Source organism: Galeopterus variegatus, unplaced genomic scaffold, assembly GCF_000696425.1.
Source record: "Galeopterus variegatus unplaced genomic scaffold, G_variegatus-3.0.2 Scaffold4703, whole genome shotgun sequence".
Lineage (NCBI taxonomy): Eukaryota > Metazoa > Chordata > Mammalia > Dermoptera > Cynocephalidae > Galeopterus > Galeopterus variegatus.
The window spans coordinates 182100-205916 of record NW_007730814.1 but is presented as its reverse complement, the minus strand read 5'-3'; the positions used below and the strand labels follow the sequence as shown (position 1 = coordinate 205916).

Genomic DNA, 23817 nt, shown 5'->3' with positions numbered 1-23817 from the left:
GAGAAGGAATGTTTGCCAAGATCAAGCTTCTGTTGATAGGACCACTTAACTGTCTAATGGAATGTCATCTGACTTGTTTCACGGAGAGTTCCCAGCCTATATTGTTAAACTATAACCCCACCTATGTCTCTTGCTGTAACTTCCTGGGCTGAAGAATAAATGCAGGAAGAAAACCCCAATTCGAGGTAAATTTCCCAAGGAAGGGATGCCTCTTGCTTGAGGGTTCCAGGTAAGTTAACCACTTCAGGGCTTCTCACTGCTCAGAAAAGATGGGCTTTGAGTAATCCTTTGTGGCTCCATCACCCAGGGGAAGTGGGGTGACAAATCCATGGGTGGCAAAGCAACACATGGGGACCCTGGTTAAGGAGCATACTCCAAACTCTTGGTATTTTCTGGTTAGTCATACACCTAATTTCCTTGGTGCTCTGAATCCTCACAAAAATTTTAAATATTTTGTGCAGACATCCATCTAACTTCAAATATTCAAAGCGGCAGGAACAACCAAAACACAAAAAATGCATACTGATGTGATGACACTTTAAGCTATGAATGTAATGAATGAAATGCTGAGACCAGAACCCAGAGTGATAGTAACTGTTAGGCCTCATGGCCAGCATCAGCACAGCCATGTTAAGCAATTTTCCACCCTCTCCCCACTTAACGCTCCCTATCTCATGTTAACTAACTTTCCACCCCCTACCCCCTTGCTTTCTGAGAAAAACTGGAATTTGTGCAAAACAGATTCTTAGGCAAAAACAACCATCCTACACCTTTCCTCTAATTCAAACCTTATAAAACCATTTTAGTCTGTACAGGGGCGGGAGCTGAACTGACTTGATCTCCCCTCCACACTGGTGGAATAAAGTTTCTTGGCTGAAATGATGCCTGGTTCGGGTCTCTCTTTTTCTCCATCTTGCTGAATCTAACAGTAAGTGGGAGCGGCACTAACACCCTATGTTTCGGTCACACTCTCACAGCCTGACCCAAAGGCAGGAATTGTTAAGTAAAAAGTGTCTGAGTCCACTGTTTTGGACTAGGTTCTTGCACTAGGTCCCAACAGACCAGACTAAAAATCCAGAGCACTAAGTTTCATGTCTCTTAGGCTATGGTCTGACCTTCTCAGAAGTCAGGAGAAAAAGGTAACAGGCAATTTCCCCAATAGGTCAGTTTAAGTCTTCTATAGGTATGGTAACGAAGTTCCCTCTGCTTTAATCTTTATGTGAAAGCGACAGCCTGAAGTAACCTGATGCTAATTAATCAGTTATTTTCCTATCATTCTGTCAACTTGCCCCCACCTTACCAGGAAAGTGACAATCCACTTTTTGTTCTTTGTTTCTACTTTCTTCAGCCTTTTCTGTCTATAAAGCCTTTGTTATTTGTAATGAACTCTGGAGCACTTCTCTGACTTTGTGGGATGGTGTTTCCTGGGTCAGTCCTCACATTTGGCTCCCAATAAACTTTACAAAATTTCTACTTTGATGGCCTTAATTTCAGTCTACATACCACTCTATTTCTGGATATGTTTTTATTATGTTTCCATAGTAAAAAGTTTAAACAAAGAAATTCTTGAGGGCAGGATTGTGCATATTCCCCAGTATTTAATGCCTCCTTCTCAGCATGCAGTAGGCGCAGAATTGGCTCATGCTGTGCCTTCCCCAGAGTGAACATCAAGAGAAGGAACCGAAGGTGCTGGGACATCAACAGAGGTGACCTGACCATGTGGATGTTTGCAGCAAGGCAGTGGATAAACAGAATGAAAATAATCATAAGCAACACTGGGAGTAAGTTACATCTGGCTCAGACCGATTATCCCATGTGAACCTGGTCTCTGCACCCAATCAGCAGGCCACCTTTGTGCCACCGAGCCAGCTCAGGAGGACAAGGCACTTGAGTTGCAAAGATTTTAGCTTTTCTGTTCATGCAGCATTAAAGTGGAAAGTTCTATTGCCTTTCCTGAAGACCTAGTCATTGTTAGCCATCACATTGTAACTAGCCATTACCATTTTAAAAACACTGTAGGCAAAATAAATAAGCAATCATGACATTTTAAAAAATCATAACTCAAACTGGGCAACTCTGTACTACTCAATGAGCACCGTGTCTGACACAGCAGTGTCCATGTACATGCTGAACAAAAGAATGAAACCAGGAGGGGGTGGAAGATCTTTCCAATGGCTCAGCCTTTTACTAATTGTATAGAATGTCCATATATGTCACTCGACTTAACCTTTGTGGCAACCTTGAGCGGTAAGGAGAGCAAGGAAAGAAACTGAGGCACAGGAGAATGTTAGGCAGCGAGTAATGGTGGAATGCAGACTTACCCCCAGGACACCCACTCCCAGTCCAGAGCAACACGCGTGCTCCATAGCTCTTGCTTCTCCATGCATGGATTTGCACACAACCCTAATGGAGGTGACACTGGACAAGTGGGTCTAGGTTCTTGGTCAAACTGAGTAAGTAGAACTTTACCCAGAACCAATCAAGGTCCACAGCACGGTGAGCACGATCAGCAAAAGAAAAAGGGAGATGTACCTACAGAACATCAGACAACAGGACTTTATTGTGCAGAGAGAATACGCACCAACGTGTGCACGGATGGCCTCAGAAAGTGAGAACCGCTCTGTGGCTTCTTAAGAGGAGGGTTTATATGTTGTTCTGGGACAGGGATGTTTCTCTGTCCTAACTGTGGGGGAGGATCTAAGGTAACTAAAGCCTAATGAGGTAGTACCAGCTTCCTGTCACATGTCCTTGAGCTTCCAAAGTTTCTGGTCATGCACAGGAGTCACTTCCCTCTCACCTTGTCCTTTCTGTCACAGGTGGAAGGTCGTAATGGTGGCCTCTGCACTTTTGTTCTTCCTTGTGTGCAGGTGCACAGCATAGCATGCTGATTAGTAGGGTTGTTCAGCTGTCACCAGCATATTTATGAGCCGATTAACTGCCAGGCAAAGAGGTGGGCAGTGCCAATCTGGTCTAAATATTTACAAGCAGCCTCCCTGGGATGTGTCCCTGTTCTGTCCCTGACTCAGAGGGGCTGGTTGTTTCCTTCTGCTGGTTCATGCTGAGGGTGGACATTGAGCCAAGGGCAGCCTCAGATCAGTCTGTGTTGATCCCAGGAGTCCAGCCTGTCACAACCCTCCCTGCAGGTATGAAGTTCTGTGTCAAGGGCCATGCAGACCTGCTATATCCCCCAGCTCCTCCAAAAGCTCACAGAATGCGTTTAATTTCAGGTAAGTGTGGGACTGTGGATGGGACTGCATTCTCAGTCCCCCAGCTGGCTTGCTAAACATGCTATAAGTTCCCTCATCATGTCACATGCACACACGCACACACACGTACCCATCTGCTCTGAGAGCTGCACATATAGGCAACTCTCACTATAGTCTGGAGTGGTTCACTCTGCCTCCATGACCTTGAGCATGCTCTTACCTCTGCTGAAACTCCCACACCCCTTTTCTGCCTCTCTCCTGATCCATCTTCCAGTCTCAGCTCAGGAGCCACCTCCTCCAGGAAGCTCTCCAGAAACTCCCTTCCTTCCATGACTCCTGTAAGCTCCCTGCTCACCCTCTGCAGGATTGCCACTGCTCTTTCCTAAACTGAGCTGTAATCAGCTCTCTGCATTTCCATCCTCTGCAATAGCTAGCAAGCTCCTCCCAGGCAGGGCCCAGGCTGCCAGGACCTCATGCCCTGACTGCCAAATATTTGTTTAGTGAGTGAGTCAATGAGCGAATGAATGAGTTCTGGGCCTCATGTTGGACAATGGTGTCCTCTCAGCTCAAAAGCTCTATGGTTTGGGGGACCCCAGAGAAAGCCTTCATTGCTGCCTATCAACCGTTTTGCCAGCAAGGCACTGTGGAACCCCACCTAGAGAAAGTAAGAGCTGGACAGGACACTAGACTTGGGACAGGCTCTCATTGGCCTGACCATGCAGTACACACTACTCTGAGTGAATCTCTGTATGTCTGTCTCATGGGAGCCGAGCCCCTGAGTGAGCAGCTGGGTCTCATCCACCTCAAGTCCCCAGCAAGCAGCTCAAGTCCTGACACACGGCAGACCTTCCGTTAGTATCTGTTCAGTGAATGAATGAGTGAACAAATGGTAAATATGATAAAGGAATGAAGGCACACACTTTTCAATGAAGCCAAGATATTCACCAAAGCAGATTACCATGTAAATGGACAAATGGAGACCTGTTGGTTCTCTGATGATAAACTACATGGAACAAACCTCTACAGACAGACCAGGCTCTCCTGGAGGCTGAGTTTTGGACAATGGTTTTGATCTTCCCTTTACAGATAAGGGAACTCCAGTTCAGAAAGTTCCAGGGCTGCCCAGAGTCACATGGAACATCAGAGGCAGGACAGAAGGGTGTGAGGATGATTAATTGTACCAGTAATTAACCCAAACTCAGAATGGACAAGTGGGGCCAAGTGGTTTGCCACAGGGGGAGCTAGGAATGGTGCAGTGTTGGGGGGTGAGGTCCCAGAGGCTCAGGGAGATGCCTGTGCTCTAGAGGGAAGGTTGAAGCCATAGAATGAGGTTTCCCAAAAAGTAGCTCATGGGCCATTGTTCTTTTATCAAATGTTGGTTGAGTGTCAGTCCACCCTGTGCTGAGCACTCAGAATTGAGCAGTGCATGAGACAGGCAGTATCTGCCCTCCTGGGGCTACCTCCTAGCGGGGAAGCCAGGCAGATATGTCACCTCATTCCAGACAGACATAAGAAAAATAAAGCAGGTATAGGGTGGCAAGAGCAAGGTGGGGGCCTCCCTGAGGAGATGGCCTTTGAGCAGAGAACTGAATGAAGTGAGGAAATGAGCTGGGGAAAGGGCTGGAGAGAGACTGTTTGAGGTAGCCAACAGCAGGTGCAAAGATCCTGAGGCAGGAATGAGCTTGGTAAGTTCTAGAACAGCAAGAAGGCCAGGGCAGTTGGAGCAGAGGGAGGGAGGGGAAGGATGGTTAGAGGAGAGGTCAGAAAGGTTGGCAAAGGCCAGGTCATATAGGGCCTCCTGGTGTGGTGAGGAGGGTAGGGTTTCTCCCAAACATGATGGGCCACTGGAGGTCTCCAGGAGGGAGTGAATGTTGTGAGCAGATGAAGGTCGCAAGGAACCAAGGCCAAACACGTTTGTGTCTTTCCATAATGGCAGACTTCTATTAATGCAAGGATCATTAATATCAGCCACGGGCTACTGCAGAGTTCCCATAGGGAGCAATTCCCTAGGTACTAACCAGTTCATTTGATAGTCAGAGTAGCAAGCACACAGGTTCAAGCTACACACAACTGCATTCACTTATTATTCAAAATACTAATAACAATACAATTAAGGGAGGGTATAGAGGAAGGTAGAAAGTAAGAGTCTGAGTTAATGAACCAGCTGATGCGCAGAGAGGTTGGTCAGTCTGGTCCCATGTCTGGTCTTGCCAGGGAGGCAAACGTCTTGCAAGGAAGTCTCAATTTGAGAGCTGTTCAGGCAGAGCCTTCAGGGGCAGATGTTGATGTGATATGGTCAAGAGCAAGAGCAGCTCTCAGTCAGACAATGTGCATTCAACTGAGCAAAGGCTTGGGTTTTTATACCCTTTTTATACCTCCTATCCACACCACCATACGGTTTATCAATGCCACGTGTCTGTTGGCTGACGCCTTGGAGGGCCTACTTGTCAGCTTGGTTCAAAACAAGTTGTTTACTGCTAGTTTCAGTTCCCTTAGCATGACTGACTCCATTTTGTTTCTTACCTTAAGTGCTTCCATTTTATATGCTCTATACTGTGAACAAATCTGATTTACATTTTAAAAGCGTCACGATGGCTCCCTAAGAGGAGACAAGGACCAGCTCAGGCCTTAATAAAATAGATTCCAGGCTCCATGGAGCCCTGCAGAGTTAGAACCACTAGAGGAGAGGCCTCAAGTTCGCTGGAGTAATAACATGTGCCATGTCCTGGGGGCCCATCTGTGTCAGGTCCTGGGCCAGGTCTACTTGGTACATGATCACTCTGAATTTCTACAATCCTGTGATGTGGGGATGCTTGGCATCGTCCCACAGAGCAGAAGCCAAGGTCCCGAGAGATAAAGTGATTTGACTAAGTTTGCTGGGCTCATGAGCAGAACCTCAAACTGAGTCCAGGTCATCTGACTCCTCCCCGTACCTCGTGGCGCCTCCCACATCTTCCCTCCTCACACGCTCTCTGCAAGTCCAAGACCAGGGATGAGAAATGAGGCTCAGACCGGCTAAGAGGATCACCCAAGGTCACAGATCTGGCATCCGGTGGAGCCAGGATTCAAAGAGGGGTCTGCTGGAGGAGGGGCTCTGCGTTGGTCAGATGAGACCCACTTTGTGGGTGTGAGCTGGAGGCAGGAGGGGTGGGGACAGGATGGGAGCCCCCAGGAGGGGCAGAGGGAGCCTCTCCCAAGCCCCAGGAAGCTGCTGGAGAAGGACTCAGCTGCTTGCAACCTGTGGTGAGTGTGCACAGAGGGACAGGTGTGGAGGAGACATGCTCGCCCCTGGTGGCCCTGGTGGCCATGTGCACCACGGCACCAGGGTGCTCCCAGCAGGCGCTCAATGTATGCATGCTTCTGTTCAGACAGGATGTTTACTCGGGTGTGCCGCTTGCCATGAATCCACTTCCTCCCACTGCCCAGGCTGGGTTCAAGTCCCGACTCCACCACCCACCAGCCACTTGACCTCGGACAGGTTACTTAACCTTCCCAGGTGTTGTTTTCTTCTTTGCCGAATGGGGTGTGAAAATGATGCCTCCCCCATCGGGCTGTGGTGAAGATTAAAAGAGGACGTGCCCGCAAAGCATTTGCACAGGGCCCAGCACAGAGCAGACACTCCGTGAATGTCATGCGTCAGTGTTATGATTACTGTTGTCATCGTTGTCCTCCCCGCCACCACTGCTTTCAGACCAAGGATCCTGGAGGAGAAGGCCCTTCAGTGGTGGCAGCTGGTCCCTGTGCTCATTGCTGTGGCTCATTGTCTGGCCCTTGTTAACCAAGAAGATTCTGATCTCGACTCTGGCTGCCAGGACAGCCCACCCAGGCCCGCCATGCTCTGCCACAAAATTTCCGTGAGCAGCACAGACTCTGCCTTCAACCTCTACAGACAGTTGGCCTTAGACGCCCCGGGAGAGAACATTCTATTCTCCCCAGTGAGCATCTATCTCTTCGGCCTTGGCCGTGCTTTCCCTCAAGGCCCCAGCAGCCAGCAGGACCCTGCTTCTGGAGGGCTTGGGGTCCAACCTTAACACGGTGCCTAAGGCTGATATCCAGGAGGGCTTCCAGGATCTTTTGCTCAGGCTACCTGTGCAGGACCCCCAGCTCCTCCTGACCATAGGCCACTGCAGCAGGTTCAGCAGCCTGGGCCCATGCACCATCCAGAACTTGGTGGTGGCCCCAAAGCACATCGATGAATACCTAGGGAAGCAGACCCATGGGAAGCTGGGGGCCCGGGTAAAGGACCTTGGGAATGAAACCATAATGGTTCTGGTGAATCACATGCTCCTCAGAGGTAAGAAGGTATGTAGCCAGTGTGGAATCTCCTTCCCAGAATCCAGGCTCCAACCACACCCTAACTCCACTCCCCACGATATCCTGGGAGCCTCCCCTGCTGACACTTACTGAGTGCCTTCTATCTCTCTGTCTCTATCACTCCTTCCTTCCCTTTCATCCCCCCCCAATCTGGCCAAGCCCTTGCCCCCCATCCATACTCTGAGGGATGATCTGGTCCGATATCTGCTGTGAGCCCAGGGGCTCACAATACCAAAGCCAGGAGGGAGCCCTCTGGATGCCTGGCAAAGTGGCTTTCAGTCCTGTGACCCCGGGTTACTGCAGCAAGGAAACTGAAGAGCTGGTCCACCTCCTGGGATGAGCAAGCAGACCAGGAGAACAGGCATTATTGAAACAGATCATCCTGCCACCCTCAAGTGAGCTAAATGCAGTTCCTGCACTCAAGGAGCTCCCCGGCTGCAGAGGGGAGGACTGCGCTGCAGACAACTGGCCAGACAGAATGAGAGACAATCACCGCTCGGACAGAGGAGCAAACACAGGGCAGACTGCAGTTCAGGAAAGACACAGGAGAAGCAGGGTAGCATGCCAGAAAGACCCCGCAAGCCAGGGGTGCTGCTAGGTGCAACCAGATGCCAGCCACTAGCTGTGTGACATGAGCATGTGACTTGATCACTCTGAACCGCTTTCCCTCCATCAGTAAAATGGAGGCCATAATGACACTTACCATCTGCCAGGTGACCTGTACCATGCATTCCTCACAACAACACTATAAGCTGGGGTTCCTTGCATTTGACAGCCGAGGAAACTCAGCAACAGAATAGCTAAGTGACTTCCTTCTCTGCGTCTCCCAGATGGAAGTGATATCTGATCCCCAAATCCCATAGCACCTTCCACACCACTTCTGAGCACTGAGCCATCTATCCTGAGCATTTTGACTTTAGTGTCCACCTCTCATTCCTGCCACAGACCAGATCGTATCAAAGCACCTCCGGATCTTTCAGGCCCCAAGCCAGGGGTGGTTGATCGGAGACTGGCTGACTGGAACCTCTGGCAGACCTGGATTGTTCCAACAGTAGGAGCAGAGAGGAGAGATGGAGAGAGAGGAGCAGTAAGACACAGCCATTCTCTGTGCTACACATACATGCACACACACGTGCACACACCGAGGACAGGCTGGGGCAGGAAGGAAAGCAGAGCCCCAGGGAAATGGCAGAAAAAAGCAGCTGGGAGACAGGAGAGAAAATTTCACAGACCCCCAAAACACGGCAGAAGAAATTGTTTCCAGAGGCAGTTAGGAGCTGGCCCCCCAACCCCTACAGCCCCGTCACTTAGCAGGTCTAGAGGTCCCCTTGCAGCTGCCAAGACTGGGAGGAAGGAGGGAGGGCAGGGACAGATGGGGCCTGCTGGAGAAAATCTCCCTAAACCAGGCTTGGCATCTGGGACTCTAAGTGCCCTGAGCCTGGGGGAGGGTGGCAGAGGAAAGCGGTCCAAGATGACCAGTCCGTACCCCAGATGCCCATGTGCTCATTACAAGAGGCTGGAGGGTAACCCAAGAGCCCCAAGAGTGTGCCCCTAGGAACACCCGGCTCTGTGCTTTATGAGGGGCTCTGTCTGCTGGATCCCAGGTTGGCAAAACTAAAACACAAAGAGCTCACACGCTTCTCTGGAAAAAATGCATTGTGAAGCCAGGTGATCCAGCCTAATCTCTCTCTCTCTTTTATTTTTTCTATTGTAGTAAGAACATTTGACATAAGATCTACCCTTTAACGAATTTTTAAGTGCACAATACAGTGTTGTTAACTACAGGCACGACGCTGTACAGCAGATCTCCAGGACTTACTCACCTGGTATAACTGAGACTTCATACCTGTTGAAGGTATGTTGCTCTCTACTTTCCCCTTCCCTCTAGTCCATGGCCACCATGGATGGCCAAACTGCTTCTAGGAGTTTGGCTATTTTAGCTTCCTCTTGTAAGTAGAATCATGCAGCATTTGTCTTTCCGTGACTCGCTTAATTCTTTTAGCAAAATGTCCTCCAGGTTCATCCATGTTGTAGCATATTTCAGGATTTCCCTTTTTTAAGGCTGAATAATATTCCATCATATGTATGTAGTAAAAAGACAACCTATGGAATGGCAGAAAATATTTGCAAGCCATGTATCTGATAAGAGGTTAATATCCAAAATACATAAGGAACTCCTACAACTCAATAGCAAAAAAACAGAAAAAACAATTTAAAAGTAGGCAAAGACCTTGAATAGACATTTCTCTGAACAAGACATATAAGTGGTATATGAAAAGATGCTCAACGCCACTAATCATCAGGGAAATGCAAATCAAAACCACAATGAGATACCACCTCACATCTGTTAGTATAGCCATTATGAAAACAAAACAAAACAAAAACCAAAAGATAACAAGTGTTTGTGCAGCTGCAGAGGAACTGGAGCCCTGTGCACAGCTGGTGGGAGTGTAAAATGGTGTAGCTACTGTGGAGCACAGTGCAGTAGTTCCTCAAAAATTAAAAGCAGAATTACTATAGGATTCAGCAATCCCATTTCTGGGTATTTATCCAAAAGAATGCAAAGAAGGACCTCAAAGAGACATTTACCCTCCCATGTTCATTGCAGTGTTGTTTACGCAGCCAGGATGTAGGAACAACCTAAATGTCCATCGACGGAGGAACAGAGGATGAATTCCTGTCAACCCTTTTCTCTTTCAGTCTTCATCACCCATTGTTAGAGAGGAGCAAGATCCCAAGAGCATCTACCCCTGTGCTTTTCAAATAACACTTGGGGAGACTATGGGACAGAGGGGGCTGACTGGTGGCACTTGGTGTCCTCACCTTGCTCCAAGCTGGGTGGTTCTGCTCCCTGTTGTCAAAGTAAGATTTCAACTGAGAAAGGGGTTTCACTGCTAAAAATACTTAAAATGTAAACAATTCCTAGTGACCATATTATATAACTTGTCATCTCTGCAGGGTGGAAAAAGTTAATGTCCCAAGACCTCATGGGGAAGTAAGTGGACAAGAACCCGGCTTGGGGCGCACGGGCCTCTGAGTCAGGGTCCTGGGCTGCCTGCTGAATGCTGTCCCTTTCTAGCTGCCTGACATTGGGCTGGTTGCAGACGGGCTTCCCATCCCTCTTTTGTGAGACAGGATAATATAACCTCTTTCCTGGGCTGTTGATAGGGTAAAATAGGTTGGAACCCTAAGCCCGAGGAGCATGTGGGCACAGGCAGCCCCGGAGGCATCAGCTGCTGTTCTCTGGGCTGGGGACCCTGCAGACCTTGCTCTGGTCTCAGCTTGGCCACAAACACCTCACTTCTTCTCACTTACCCACGATCTCCACATCTGCTCGATTAGGACATTGGTCTAAAGCAGCGATTCTCCACTGTGGATGCACAATGCAATCATCTGGGAGGTTTTAAAGTAATATTGGTCCCCAGGCCTCATTCCCACCGTTTCTGACATCTTTGGTCTAGAGTAGACGTGGGTATCAGTGTTATAAGTTCCCTGGTGGGTTTCTCCTGCAACCAGTGTTGAGAACCACCGCTCTGCTGATTTTAAGCCCCCTTCCAGCTCTAAAACTCTATGGCTGGACTCGGTCTTATTTCAAAAATCTCTGATAAAACACCTAATACTCGTGGAGCATTGTGTTAAGTTCCTGGCCCAAGAGATGTTTTTGTTCATTTCACTGCCTGGGAAACGCTGGATGCAGCTTAAGCTGGGAGTTTTCAAATAACAAGCTTTTCTTCCCTTTCATTAAACTGCCTCCATCTTGCAGACTTTGAAATAAACTAACTTTGGAAACAATAACCATACGAGTAGCTCAAGTTCATTGTCCATGGTCTACACGTTTAAATATGGGAGAGAAAATGCGTTTGAGCAATTCTAATTCACTCTTAGGTTAACACTGGATCATGCCTGTTCTATTCTGTCTTTGCCTCTAGTTTTATTCTTAAAGGGGTTGGAAAAATTAATAACTTTCACAGATACAGAAAAAGGAGGAGGAGAAGGAAATAGAAGAAGAGAGAGAGGGAGATGAAGGAGGAAAAAGAAAGAAGGAAGAAAAAAATGACTCCCTTTCATACAATAGCAATGACGGTGGCAAAATACTCAGGAACAGACTTGGCAGATATGCAGGCTCTAGGTGGAAGACAATTTTTAAATGCTGCTGAAGAAAATAAAGAAGACTTGAACAAATAAAAAGTCATCTTATGGCCTTGGAGAGGCCAGGAATTGAAGAGTATCAGTAGGTGTTCTCTGTCTTATGTACACGCACCCACACACCACACACAAAGAGGACAGGCTGGAGCAGGAGAAAACCAAGACTATATTAACTAAGCAATGTCATTCTAAAACTCATATGAGAAAATAGACAAGGAAGAATAGTCAGTAAAATTCTGAAAAAAAATAAGCACTATGAGGGGAGGACTAGACGTACAAGATATAAAACATATTCTAAACTCCATAATAAATTATAAATGTAAAATTATAATTTATTAGTTAGAAAACATATAATTAAAACTATAGGGTTCACGAATAGGAAGACTGGTCAATGGAACAAAATAGAAAATCTTTATTTATTTATTTATTTTTTCTCATGAAATCCACATATTTATTTGGTGACTGTTTAAAATATTTCTCATCAAGTCTTTGGGAATACAGGTGCCAACTCTCATTTAGTCACTTCTATGACCCCCTAAATCAAAAAAAAACAGCCTAACCCCACCTACCTGGATGATTGTGCTTGGCTCTAAACAACTTTCAGCTATCACCAAACAAGTCTGCTCTTAGGGTCATTTTGCAAATGTGCAAAATTATCAGGCCAATTGTAATTTTGCTGAAACGGTAAGAACTCTGCAGGAGGATTTGTACAAAAATTCAGATGAATTTTTCAGTGACTGCAGAAGCAGGCCCCAATAATCCAGAATCAATTTAGAAACCATATACCTGTTTTATAAACAAAATACTGTTTCACTGTCATTTGCTCCATGAAGGCAAATGTCCGTCTAATTCCTCTCTAATTTTAAATAGTCCTAAACACATAATGAAACTTAGAATATGATAAAGAAGTTATTTCAAATAAGTGCAGAAAAGCTAAATTAGTCCTTAAGAAGGGAATGGCACAACAAAGTTGCTATCTGGAAATAAAAAGTCAAATTCATAATTCCTATAAGTAATTATTGGAGATTTTCACAAGTTTCCCAGTTTCCCTCTTCTTTAGACCATGTGATTTGCTTTGATCAGTGAAATGTGACTAGAAGCTTATTGCTTCTAGGAAGAAGCCTGTAGGAGCCAGGACATGATTCCCATCTCTCTATGCCCCTGACACTGTACCAACAATGTCCCTAATGATCTGTTCTGTCAGCCTGAGTCCCCAAGCCCCCAGCTAATCAAAAGTGGGCACATATCATGAGTAAAGAAATAGCCTTTGTAGTTTTCAACTACAGAGACGTGGGGCTTCTTTGTCACTGCAGCATACATAATTTATTCTAACTGATGCATTCACAGCATATACCATGATAAATTTCACAGACATCAAAGATTTAAATATAAAAAATAAAACCCTAAAAGCACTAGAAGAAATTACGAGAGAATTTATTTTTTAAAACCTTGGAGTTGAGAATGCTTTTTTAACTAAGAAATAAAACCCAAAAGCCATTTTTAAAAAATTGGTAAGTTTAAACATACAAATTTTTTAAATTATGCATTACAAAAACTACTGTGAGCAGAGTCAAAATACAAAGGAAAAACTGGGGGAAATACAGCTTATATTATAGAAAGAGGACAAATTTCATGTATATATAAAGCATTCCTACAAGCCAGTAAGGAAAAGATGAACAACCCAACATAAAAATGAGCAAAAAAAAAAAAATTGTTCCTAATAAAGCAAATTAACTTGGCTCTTAAAAGTATAAAGATATACTCAATTTCACTCCATGTTAAGAGAAATGCAAATTAAAACTACAAATGAAAGCCCTGTTTCACCTGTCAGATTGGTGAAGGTAAAAAAAATTTGATGCTATATTAATAACAGTGTGGAAATGGGAACTCTCATATATTCCTATGGCAAATGTAAGTTGGAACAGCCTCTATGGAGGCATATCTGATCGGGTATTTCACAATTATAAGTGCACATACCCTTTGACCCAGAAATCCCATTTCTAGGGATTTATCCTGTAGGTATACTTATACAGGTGAGAAATGATATGTATACAAAGTTATGCATTGCACCATCATTTGAAATTGCAAAAAAGAAAAAAGAAAAGGAAACAATCTAAATACCCTTCAATAAACAACTGTTTACATAAATGAGGTTCCATGCATATAAAGGAATGGGATGCAGACAAAGAGAATGAGGAAACCCCCTGTGATTGTTTGTGAACTTATATGGGAAAATCACCAAAATATATTAAGTACACAAAAAGATCAAGGTACAGAACAGTGTGGATATTATGCTACCATCTGCATAGGAATAAAACATTGCTGGAAAAATGTTCAAGCTACTTATAACGTGTTTGCCATAGGGAAGGGACCTTGGTGCCTGGGAGGGGTTTAAAGGAAAATATTACTATATCCCTTTAATTAATTTTGAATTTTAAACCTTGTGAATGTATTGTCTATTCAAAAGCAACTTTAAATAAGAAAGAGAATAAAAACCTCTTTAAATGTAACTCGCCCTTCTAGAGTTACCCAGCACAAGACCACAGCGAGGACCCATCAAACAATGAAATTAAGTGTTTATGTGTTTCCAAGTATTGGAAATGATTATGAAACCCTAGATGGTTCTGAAATCTCATACCCAGAAGGTTCAAGGCAATTGGTTATGATTTCCCACTGCATTGAGTTTCATATATTGCAGAATTGGAAGACATTTCCTCAAAAAAACCTAAGACAAAAATCTTTTTAAAAGGTCAACTCTAATTCCATTTCAGCTGAGAAGTTTTTTTATTTCTGATTAATTCGTGAAATTGCCCCAAAATGACAAATGTATTTTATATTCTTTAATCTTAGATAGATGCCCCCATGGAGATTAACTCTCAGCTTCCTTCTCAATGGAGAAATTTGGAGAATTTTCTATCCTCTTAAGCCATGAATTTTGAGGTGAGAAAAGCCAACCTGAGGTCACTTGGGAAGAGTGGTGATGACCCCTCAGGGACCTGAGATGCTTCAGTTCCCATGGAGATTAACTCTCAGCTTCCTTCTCAATGGAGAAATTTGGAGAATTTTCTATCCTCTTAAGCCATGAATTTTGAGGTGAGAAATGCCAACCTGAGGTCACTTGGGAAGAGTGGTGATGACCCCTCAGGGACCTGAGATGCTTCAGTGGGGGTGGGGGCCCATGCTGGGCCTCCCTCTCAGCACCCACCATCCAATCCTACATTGCCATTTTAGGACAGCTGGACACTGGGTGCACATGAAAAGGAGCTTCAGAATCAGGAAGACCCAGATTTGAATCGGGGCCCCCCTGAGGAATTTAAGTGGAATCCCAGGATTGCTGTCTCCCTACACAGCACTCCCTGCTCGGCATGCCTGCCTGTCCGCGGATGACACCTTGAGATCTGAGTCATGCACTTCCTCCTTGTGGAAGCCCAGTGCACAGAGGGCCTCACGCTTTCCAGTATCCACTTCATCTCCCTCCTTACACAGAAGCTTCTTCTCTTCTAATTCATTTCTCCCCTTCCCAACCTGCCTCCAGGATAAACACATCATCTTAAAAAATGTTCCACTGTCTCGGAAGGTGTGTCTTATTACCTGCTTTGGCCAGGTAACCTTGCTCTTCGATGAGCCCTCTTGCAGGAAGCACCAGCTCCTCTTGCCGGGAAACTTGAATCTACAATGAATCAAGATCTTTCCATGTTGCCCCTAAAGAGCCTGCCTCCAACTCAGGCTCGAGGAAGAGTCATTGACACAGAAGTGCTGGGGAGAGAAATGGGTCACCCCAAAGGATCTCCATGCCTGAGATTCCTTGAGAGAACATTAAACTCTGGCAGTTTGGGGCTGAGCCACTGATTAGTCTGCAGCACCATGAGTCCTGGGACTGTCCCTCCTGGTGGAGAGAAGGTGCTCGGGGTGAGCACCACCTCCATTCGTGGTGTCTGTGATGGAGAGGAGAGACCAGATTGGTTCCAAGGGGACCTGTGGGAGAGAGAAGTAGGGCCTGAATCAGAAGAGTTTTCTAATGGTCGAAGCTGCCACAAAGGCAATGGATGGCTTTGGGCTACAGTAGATATCTCTTCCCTGCATGAATTCAATCCAGGCCTCAATGAACTTACACTAGAGGTGTCCTAGTGATGGCTTCTAATGTGCAGCTCAGTCAAAAGCAAGCTTCCTAGAGATCCTCTCAGTACCTACTTGCTAAAAGCTCATGTGAGGATTAAAGGAGATAATGCTCTAAGGAGATAATGCTCTAAGGAGATAATGCTGCAGTGATGTACACAGTTTTCATGGCAGGGTAAAATTTATTGACATATCAACTTATGTTTTGTTATCCTTGTATCTCCCATAACCTTTTCCAAGAAGTAGCCAGGTCTCAGTTTTGTTAGATTTTATTTGTTGCCAGTGGGAGGAAGGGAGGAAACTATTTATATTTTGAAGTTGAATGCAGAAAATTAAGGTCTTAGAGAAATAAGGCAGGAGCAGAGACAGCAGAAAGGAATGAAGGAAGATTGCCTAAGGCTGGGGAGGAGGTGGTGCTTTGAGGTTCCACTGGGAGTGAGGACCTGAGTCCTGTTCACTGGTCACTCAGAGGGGACTCACTGTCAGGTAGAAGGGAGGCTAGGCCCCAGGGCCTAGCATCCTCAGCCTCTGCAAAAACACCTGTTTCCAAGTTTGCACAGAAGTAGTAGAGCCACCCACCTTCAGGGAACACACTTGCAGCAGTTGGGGTGCTTTGGGCTGCAAGTAACAGAAAACCCAAACATAAACTTGTTTAACAGTGGAAAGACATGCTATCTCACATAATGGAAGTCCAGTGAATATTTCCATACTAGAACTCTGCCTGTCTCTGGGCACCAGGCTGCTTCCTCCCACGGTCACCAGGTAGCTGCAGCAGCTCCAGCAGCCACACCCAGACATAACAATATCCAGGGAAAGAGGATCCTTTCTTCCAGGAGTCTTTGTTTTAGGAGCAAGGAAACCCTTCCCAGGACACCCAGGAGACTTCTCCCCCTGACTAATGGGCAAAGGCCGATGACACACACATTCCAAAACTATCCCTGGCAAGAGGCTGAGAATGACAACAGACTCCCATTAGAATGGCACTGGAGAGTCAAGTATCGTGACCGTGACAATAAAGATTTGGACATGCATCTCAGAAACATCATTGAGACAGAAGAACTGAGCACTGTCTACAATTTAATGAGCTCCACATAAACCTCCTGTATTCTTAAGCTACCTAGGGGAGAGAAATAGCCACCCACACCCTTTTCCTGATAATAAGTGATAATGAACTTCTAGCAACTGGATGGGGACTCAGAGCCAGATTAATTTAAATTTTAAAACATAAGGAAGTATAACATTTCTTGTACATCTGAGTTGATGGAGTGAAGTAAAAACCTGCCACATTATTATCATTGTTGTTGTTATTACTACTATTGTTATTTCAACGTAAAGTGGAAGATGCTGTTTTCCTGGTGTCCAAGCCTGTTGACTCATATACCTTGACCTCTCCCACCCGGGATCCTCTCAGGCTCTGTCTCACCCCTGCCTGGACCTACTTGCTCTGAGCTGGTGTTTCCGCCTGTGACTCCATTGCTCAGCCTCTGCCGTCCACCCTGCCTAGGTCCTTTGGGACAATGCTCCTCTTGACATTTGTGCTTGGTTATGGGTCCAATATTTTCTCCAGATGCTGCCCCTTAGCTCCATCCCTTTCTCATATGGGCTGATCCCATCCGCTCCCATCTCTGGACGTTTTAGCCCCAGGATGGTGTCCAGAAGGGTCATGAAGGTTCTGATTTGCCCACATTGAGCACCAAAATCTCAGCTCTATTAGTCATGTAAGGTGGATCCCATCCACTTTGAGATAATCTTTAACTTGGAGTTGTATGTGTAGAAGAAAAAGATTCATTGAGAATTATTGACCACATGTTTTTTAATAAGGACCGTATTCAGTTAACTTAGGCATAAGTATATGTGTTCCAGGAACTATTTGGGGGCATCTCCTGGAGATTCTAGCATCTGACCATCAAGGGAGCCATGAGAACCCTGAACCAGGATGGCCCAGGGACAGGCTCCGTTGTGGCTGACACGCACCCCTTTCTCTCACTCCTGGACCTGGTACTGCAGATCCTCTGCTGTGTGACCTGGCCTTCTCACCCTGTCTTTCTGCACTTGGATGTCATCCTCCATGGGAGTCCCTATGACCAGGTTCCTTTCAAGTGCACTTGCAACCACTAAAGTTCCTTTCAAGTAGAATGTCACTGGAGGCCATGCCTCCCTCTCGTATGTCCCTTAAAATCCTGGCTGACCGCTTGTGATGGGCTGAAATGTGTCCTCCCCCAATTCATATGTTGAAGTCCTAACCCCCAGTACCTCAGAATGTGACCGCGTTTGAAGATAGGGTCTTTAAAAAGGTAAAGTTAAAATGAGGTCATTGGGGTGGGCCCAAATCCAACAAGACCGGTGTCCTTATAAGAAGAGGAAACTAGGGCACAGACAAGCACAGAGGGACTGTGTGAGGACACAGCGAGAAGACGGCCTCTACAAGCCAAGGCGAGAGGCCTCAGAAGGAACCAGCCCTGCAGACCCCTCGACCTTGACCTTCCATCTCCGGAACCTTGAGGAAATGAATCTCTGCTGCATAAGCCACCCGGTCTGTGGGACTTCTTCTGGCAGCTGACTGATACGCTGCTGTGACTCATCCACTCGGTCAATCCATTACACTGAATGCCTCCTCCTTGTCTCTTAAAATTCTGGGGGTGGCTTTGCCTGCATGTTGGCTTCTTTGATGTGTGTCTGGTTTGTCCTTTCTTGGTTTGTTTCTTTTTTCCTTCCTTCCTCCCTCCTTTCTACCTGCCCCCCTGTCATGTGATAGCAATGGAGAATGTTATGGAATCTGTAGCATTTGCCCCCCCAAATAGCCCCCCAAAACACCTCACTTCTAAAATTCATCCCTAGTGAGTAGCTTATTGCCATGTCCTGTGTAGCACTGAACTTCCTGGCACCACTTGCTCAGAGCCAAGGCTGTTTAATCTCTTCAAACCAGCGTCATGAATTCATCCGTGGGCAGGTGATGGGGTGTATGTTTTCCAAGTCCCTCCTGCCTTCTACGTCCATAACTCAAAAAGTTTCTGTGGGTGCTACACGAGATCACATAATTAGAGTGTCTCATAGGAGTGCCCAGCACACAGTAGGCTCCATAAACTCTAGCCATGGTTATTACCCCACATCTGTGCCACCCGCTCAAGGCCTAGCCCAGAGTAGTTGCTTCAGCAAATATACTCAGTGATTTCCAAGAAAGGACCCCCACCTTCTTCCCCTTATGTTTTCCTTCAGCCCCTCCAAAGTAAAGTAAACATGCCAAATGACTTCCAAGTAGCAACGACATGGCATTTTTATCTTACACTGTCATGGAAAACCACCTGCTATTTTCAAATTCTTCTGTGATGTTGAGTCTTGACAGGGAAATTCAAAGGCAGCGGAACAATACATAGAGAGTTGCGAAGCCGAGGGGAAAACACCCTCTACTGATAGTAACCTGAGCGTCCATGGCATTTTCCAGCACACTGGGAACAGCCTCACTCAGAAGTCCTCAGGGACTAGGAACCCGTTGCCAGAGAAGACAGAGCCACGGAGACTGGCTGCACTGCCCCCGTTCCCAAGGTGCATGCTGGGGCTCAGCTCCTCCAGCTCTCCAGGTCCCATTACCAACCCTGAGGCCTGCTCCTGCCCTCTGGAGCCCTGCGTCCCCTACCACCTGGGCATAGCTTGTCATCCAAGCCCAGGCCTTTGGGGGCCAACCCTGAGGCTGGCCAACTTCCAGACAGAGATGCCCATTCATGTCCTGGCAGAAATCACGTGGATCCTGGGCCACAGGAGAGGCTGGCTCTGGAAGCAGGCACATGCATTTTTTTCAAGCAGCTTGGCCCCCCGGGCCTGAGTGACCATATTTTACAACCCCCAAATTAGGAAATTATAAAATAGCTCTGCAAATATTAAACTGTATTGCATTGGAAATATCATAAAGGACCTTTACTGAAAAGAATAAAATGTTATAATATTAGATTGAACTATATGAAATTGCCATTTTTGTAGATCAAAAATGGTTGACTATGAGCAATTTCAAATGATTTGATCTAATGGTAACAGCTGACACTCATCGGGCACTCGCCATGTGCCCCCCACTGACCTCGCACCTTATGCGCAATGACCCACTGAGCAGGTGCCATTAGTACCCATGTTTTACAGATGAGGAGGAGGAGATTGAGTCTTAGAGAGGTGAAGTGGTTTGTCCAAGGTCAGCCTAGTGGCTGACTCCAGTGTGTTCAGGCGATATGCGTGAAGTCCTCCCGCTTACCTGCTAACCCCTCTCACCTTCAACAATCTTTTCCTCTACCCTCTGGGTCACCCACTCTCATGGCTGTACCCCAGACTGTGTTGTGACCAGTAGGTGACCATCCTTCCAATGACGTGCTCAGAAACTCGATCACTCGCCCTTGACCACATCCTCTGTGTTCATGGCACACCCCCTCCAGGCACCCACTCCAATGCTTTTTGACTCTGCTAAGACATCCAGTCACCGACTCTACCAATTTTTCCACCTCCTTCAAACTTTCTCTCACCTTTATTTCCTTCCTCACTCACCTGAGAGCCCATGTCCAACTTTTATAACCACTCCCTTGAATTTATTTTCAATTCTCTTTCCTCCTTTACCCTCCAAAGTAGGCACCTAGCAACCCCCAAGCCTGCTGAGAGCCTAATCACTGTACAGGGAAGCTGCTGACTGCAGGGATGCCCAGTGCCCTCCAAGACCCGGTCCATACATGCCACTCTCCCCAGACAGGAGGATGGCACAGACAACCTGGAAATACTTCTAGAAATTGAAATACTCAATTTCAATACAAACGGTGAAAGCAAAGCAGAAGTTTCTAGCATTCTATAAATAAAGGAAGAGGGAAGCAGCAAGTGAAATATTCCTTTCCTGTTTTATACCGAAAAATATCATTTTGCTATATTTCCTGTCTTTTCTGTCTGTCCACACACGCATACACACAGGCAGAATATATATGTATACATGTATATGCTTGTTTCACTAATCCATGTGATAGCAGATTACAGACATCAAGACACACATATAGACACATGCACATGCACATATATATATACACACACACCTGTGTACACACATACATGCACACGTATATACACACACACACATGATGGATGAAGGAGCACAGAGGCAGGCGTCTCTGCCCCGGAGGGTTGGGTGCTGCGTGCTGGCCAGGGACTCCCTGAACATCCACTCCCACAATGAGCACTATTCAGGCCCTGTGGAAACAGAAACATTTCTCCACATCTCTTGTCCTTGTCATCCAAACAAAAGGTAAGTGTATCCAGATGCTGGGAAGGGTTGTGGGTTGTGTCTCAGTGGATTCTGGAGACAGACCCTGCTTCTGAGTATGGGGAGGACTGGGCGCTTGGGTAAGAGGAAAGACAAACACATTGACTTGCCAAATCCTTCCGCTCAGATAGCAGGAATGCAGCACATTCTTGCATAATAATGCATCATTCTCCAGACATACAAACATTCATTTTCCTGCTTCTTTTTATGTTACAATTTGTGCTTCTGCAGGTACTCACAAATGAACACAATATTCCCAAATAGTTGCTCTCGACAGCTAAGGAATACTTATCAATATTAAATAACTCATATTACTCCTAAATTTGCATAAACATAGGTCTGGACAAACCACACGTGAAGCATGAGATGGATTTCTCACATTGGTAACTATGCTAGAATTGCAAATGGTTTTATATTTATTAAAATATTTAGGAAGATTTAATTAAATTTACAAATAAACAAATTCTGCTTTATTTGAATAATTCTGATTTAGAATTTTACATTTATTTATTATAATTTGCATTTTTCATTTAATAAAAGATAATTTAAAACATTTTAGAGGAAAAAATCATGATTTAAAAGCATTAAAATGTTAAAATTTTCTGTCTTTTAACATTTTTCACTTACATTTTATGAAAATACACTCACATTTTGTATACTTGACATTCAATTGTGTTTTTAAAAATTCTTTAGCTAATTACTCTCAATACAAAATATTGCATATTATTGATTACAACAATGCAATTAGTGATTTTGCTGAAATGAATAAAAATACTTTTCAAAATAATGTATAGTAATGAAGAATTTTGTGTGTGTAGTGTATGGGGTATTTTGCATTCACGTACAGTCCATCAACAGAACAGCCAGATATGCACTGTAATAGATTTAGTTTCTTAAATATTTTCCCAACTTTTAGTCATAAAAATCATAGCTTTATACATTATTTGTTTTGTCATTGTATGAGTATATTTGAGAAAGTCGGACAAAACATATGCTATTTGGTGGTTTGTTAGTGTGATTTACAACATCTACATGTTTAGTCATATGGCATGCAGACTTCTATATATATTCTTATCCCAGGGCCTCTATTTATAGTCTCATCCTAGGTCCTGCAAATGATAGGACAGACCTGCATGCAAAGACTTTTGGGCGTGCGTGCACACACACACACACACACTCACACACTCTTATCTCATTGATATAAAATATAAATGAAAAAACAAATAAGTTTAAGCAAGCCAAAAAATCAAATTAGTTTATAACAATGTTCTCCAGGACCAAGTAGAGAAAGTTGGAAGGCAAATGGTTTAATAGTAGCTAAACTATCAAAGTAATAAAATGCATTTATTAAAACAAATAGTCTTAACAAATGCCATAAAGGCAGTTGATAAAATTTAGTATTTATTCTCAATTTAAATTTCTAAAAAAATTTAGAAAATTAGGAAAAGTAGAACATCAAACTTAATCTCACATTTCATGGTGAAGTGTCACTGAAATTGTCATTAAATTGAGATAAGAAAAGGATGACAGGGCTATTTTTATTAGTCTGCACTGTTCTTGAATTCCCATCCAATGCAATTTGGTATAAAGTAGAAATAAGAGACATAATTTCTGGAAAAAAAGATGAAATCATGCTATTTACAGACAGTATGATATATCAAGAAAACCCAGGAGAATCATCTGAAATGCTATTAAAAAATAATGAGAGTTCCATAATATGACCCGATAATATGATAAATATGCCAAAGTCAATAATTTTTTTATGTGCCAGCAATAACAGATGAGAAGACGTAAAGGGAAAAAGAGATTCCTTCCCTAATAAACAATAAAAAACATAAAATCACTAAGAATGACTCTAAAAAGATAATGGAAGAATCCACATGTAGAGAAATATAAAACTTTCCTGAGGGCAATAAAAGAAGATTTAATAAAATTGAGAGAACATGTTTCTGAATAGGGAGACATAATGGGGAAAAGACGTCAATTCATCTCAAATTAAATAAAGATTTAATGTAATAATGATCAAAACAACAGAAGTTTTTCATAACTTGACAGAAGTGATTATGAAGTTACTCCAGTGCCCATAATGATTTATCAAGTGGATATCATAGAATCCAGAGGAGTAGTGCTATGGCACATGTTTTTTTTTAATTGAAACATAATTGATTATACATATTTGTGGGGTACAGAGTGAATATCAATACCTGTGTACAATATGTGGTGATCAAATCAGGATAATTACTATATTTATCATTATACAACATAATTATTCCTCTGTAACTTATGAAGTTACAGAATTTTTCAAAAAGGGGGTAAAATACTATCATTTATCTTCCAACTATAAAAACATATCACAAATCTATACCAATTAAAACAGTGTGGCACTGGCATGATAATAGATTCATTTGAAAAAAATCAAAAGCCCATTTGTCTGTAGCTCTTTAATAATTTTGTCCTTATCCTCCTACCCAATCTGGTAACCTCAGTTCTGTTCTCTCCCTTTGAAAGTTCAATGTTTCATTGTGATTGTTGTATCTTTCTTTCTTTCCTTCTTTCCTTCTTTCTTTCTTTCCTTCTTTCTTTCTTTCTTTCTTTCTTTCTTTCTTTCTACCCAATCTCAATGTTGGCTAATCTTGTAAATAATCATTAGCACCAATTCAGCAAAAATAGTGCCAATTCAGGAAAAACACAACACACACATGTCTCCAAGACACTTTTTGATTTTTAAATTGTTTTCTGACTATAAAATTCATA

The 23817-nt window shown here is 44.4% G+C and overlaps 1 protein-coding gene across 1 annotated transcript in view; it reads left to right on the top strand.

Moving 5' to 3' along the window:
* Positions 1-6832: 6832 nt before the first annotated feature.
* Positions 6833-23817, top strand: part of SERPINA11 (serpin peptidase inhibitor, clade A (alpha-1 antiproteinase, antitrypsin), member 11) — a 47498-nt gene continuing 30513 nt past the window's right edge. Inside the window, 2 exon segments of the mRNA XM_008588173.1 lie at positions 6833-7147; positions 7149-7508. Coding sequence (XP_008586395.1) covers positions 6833-7147; positions 7149-7508 — 675 coding nt within the window.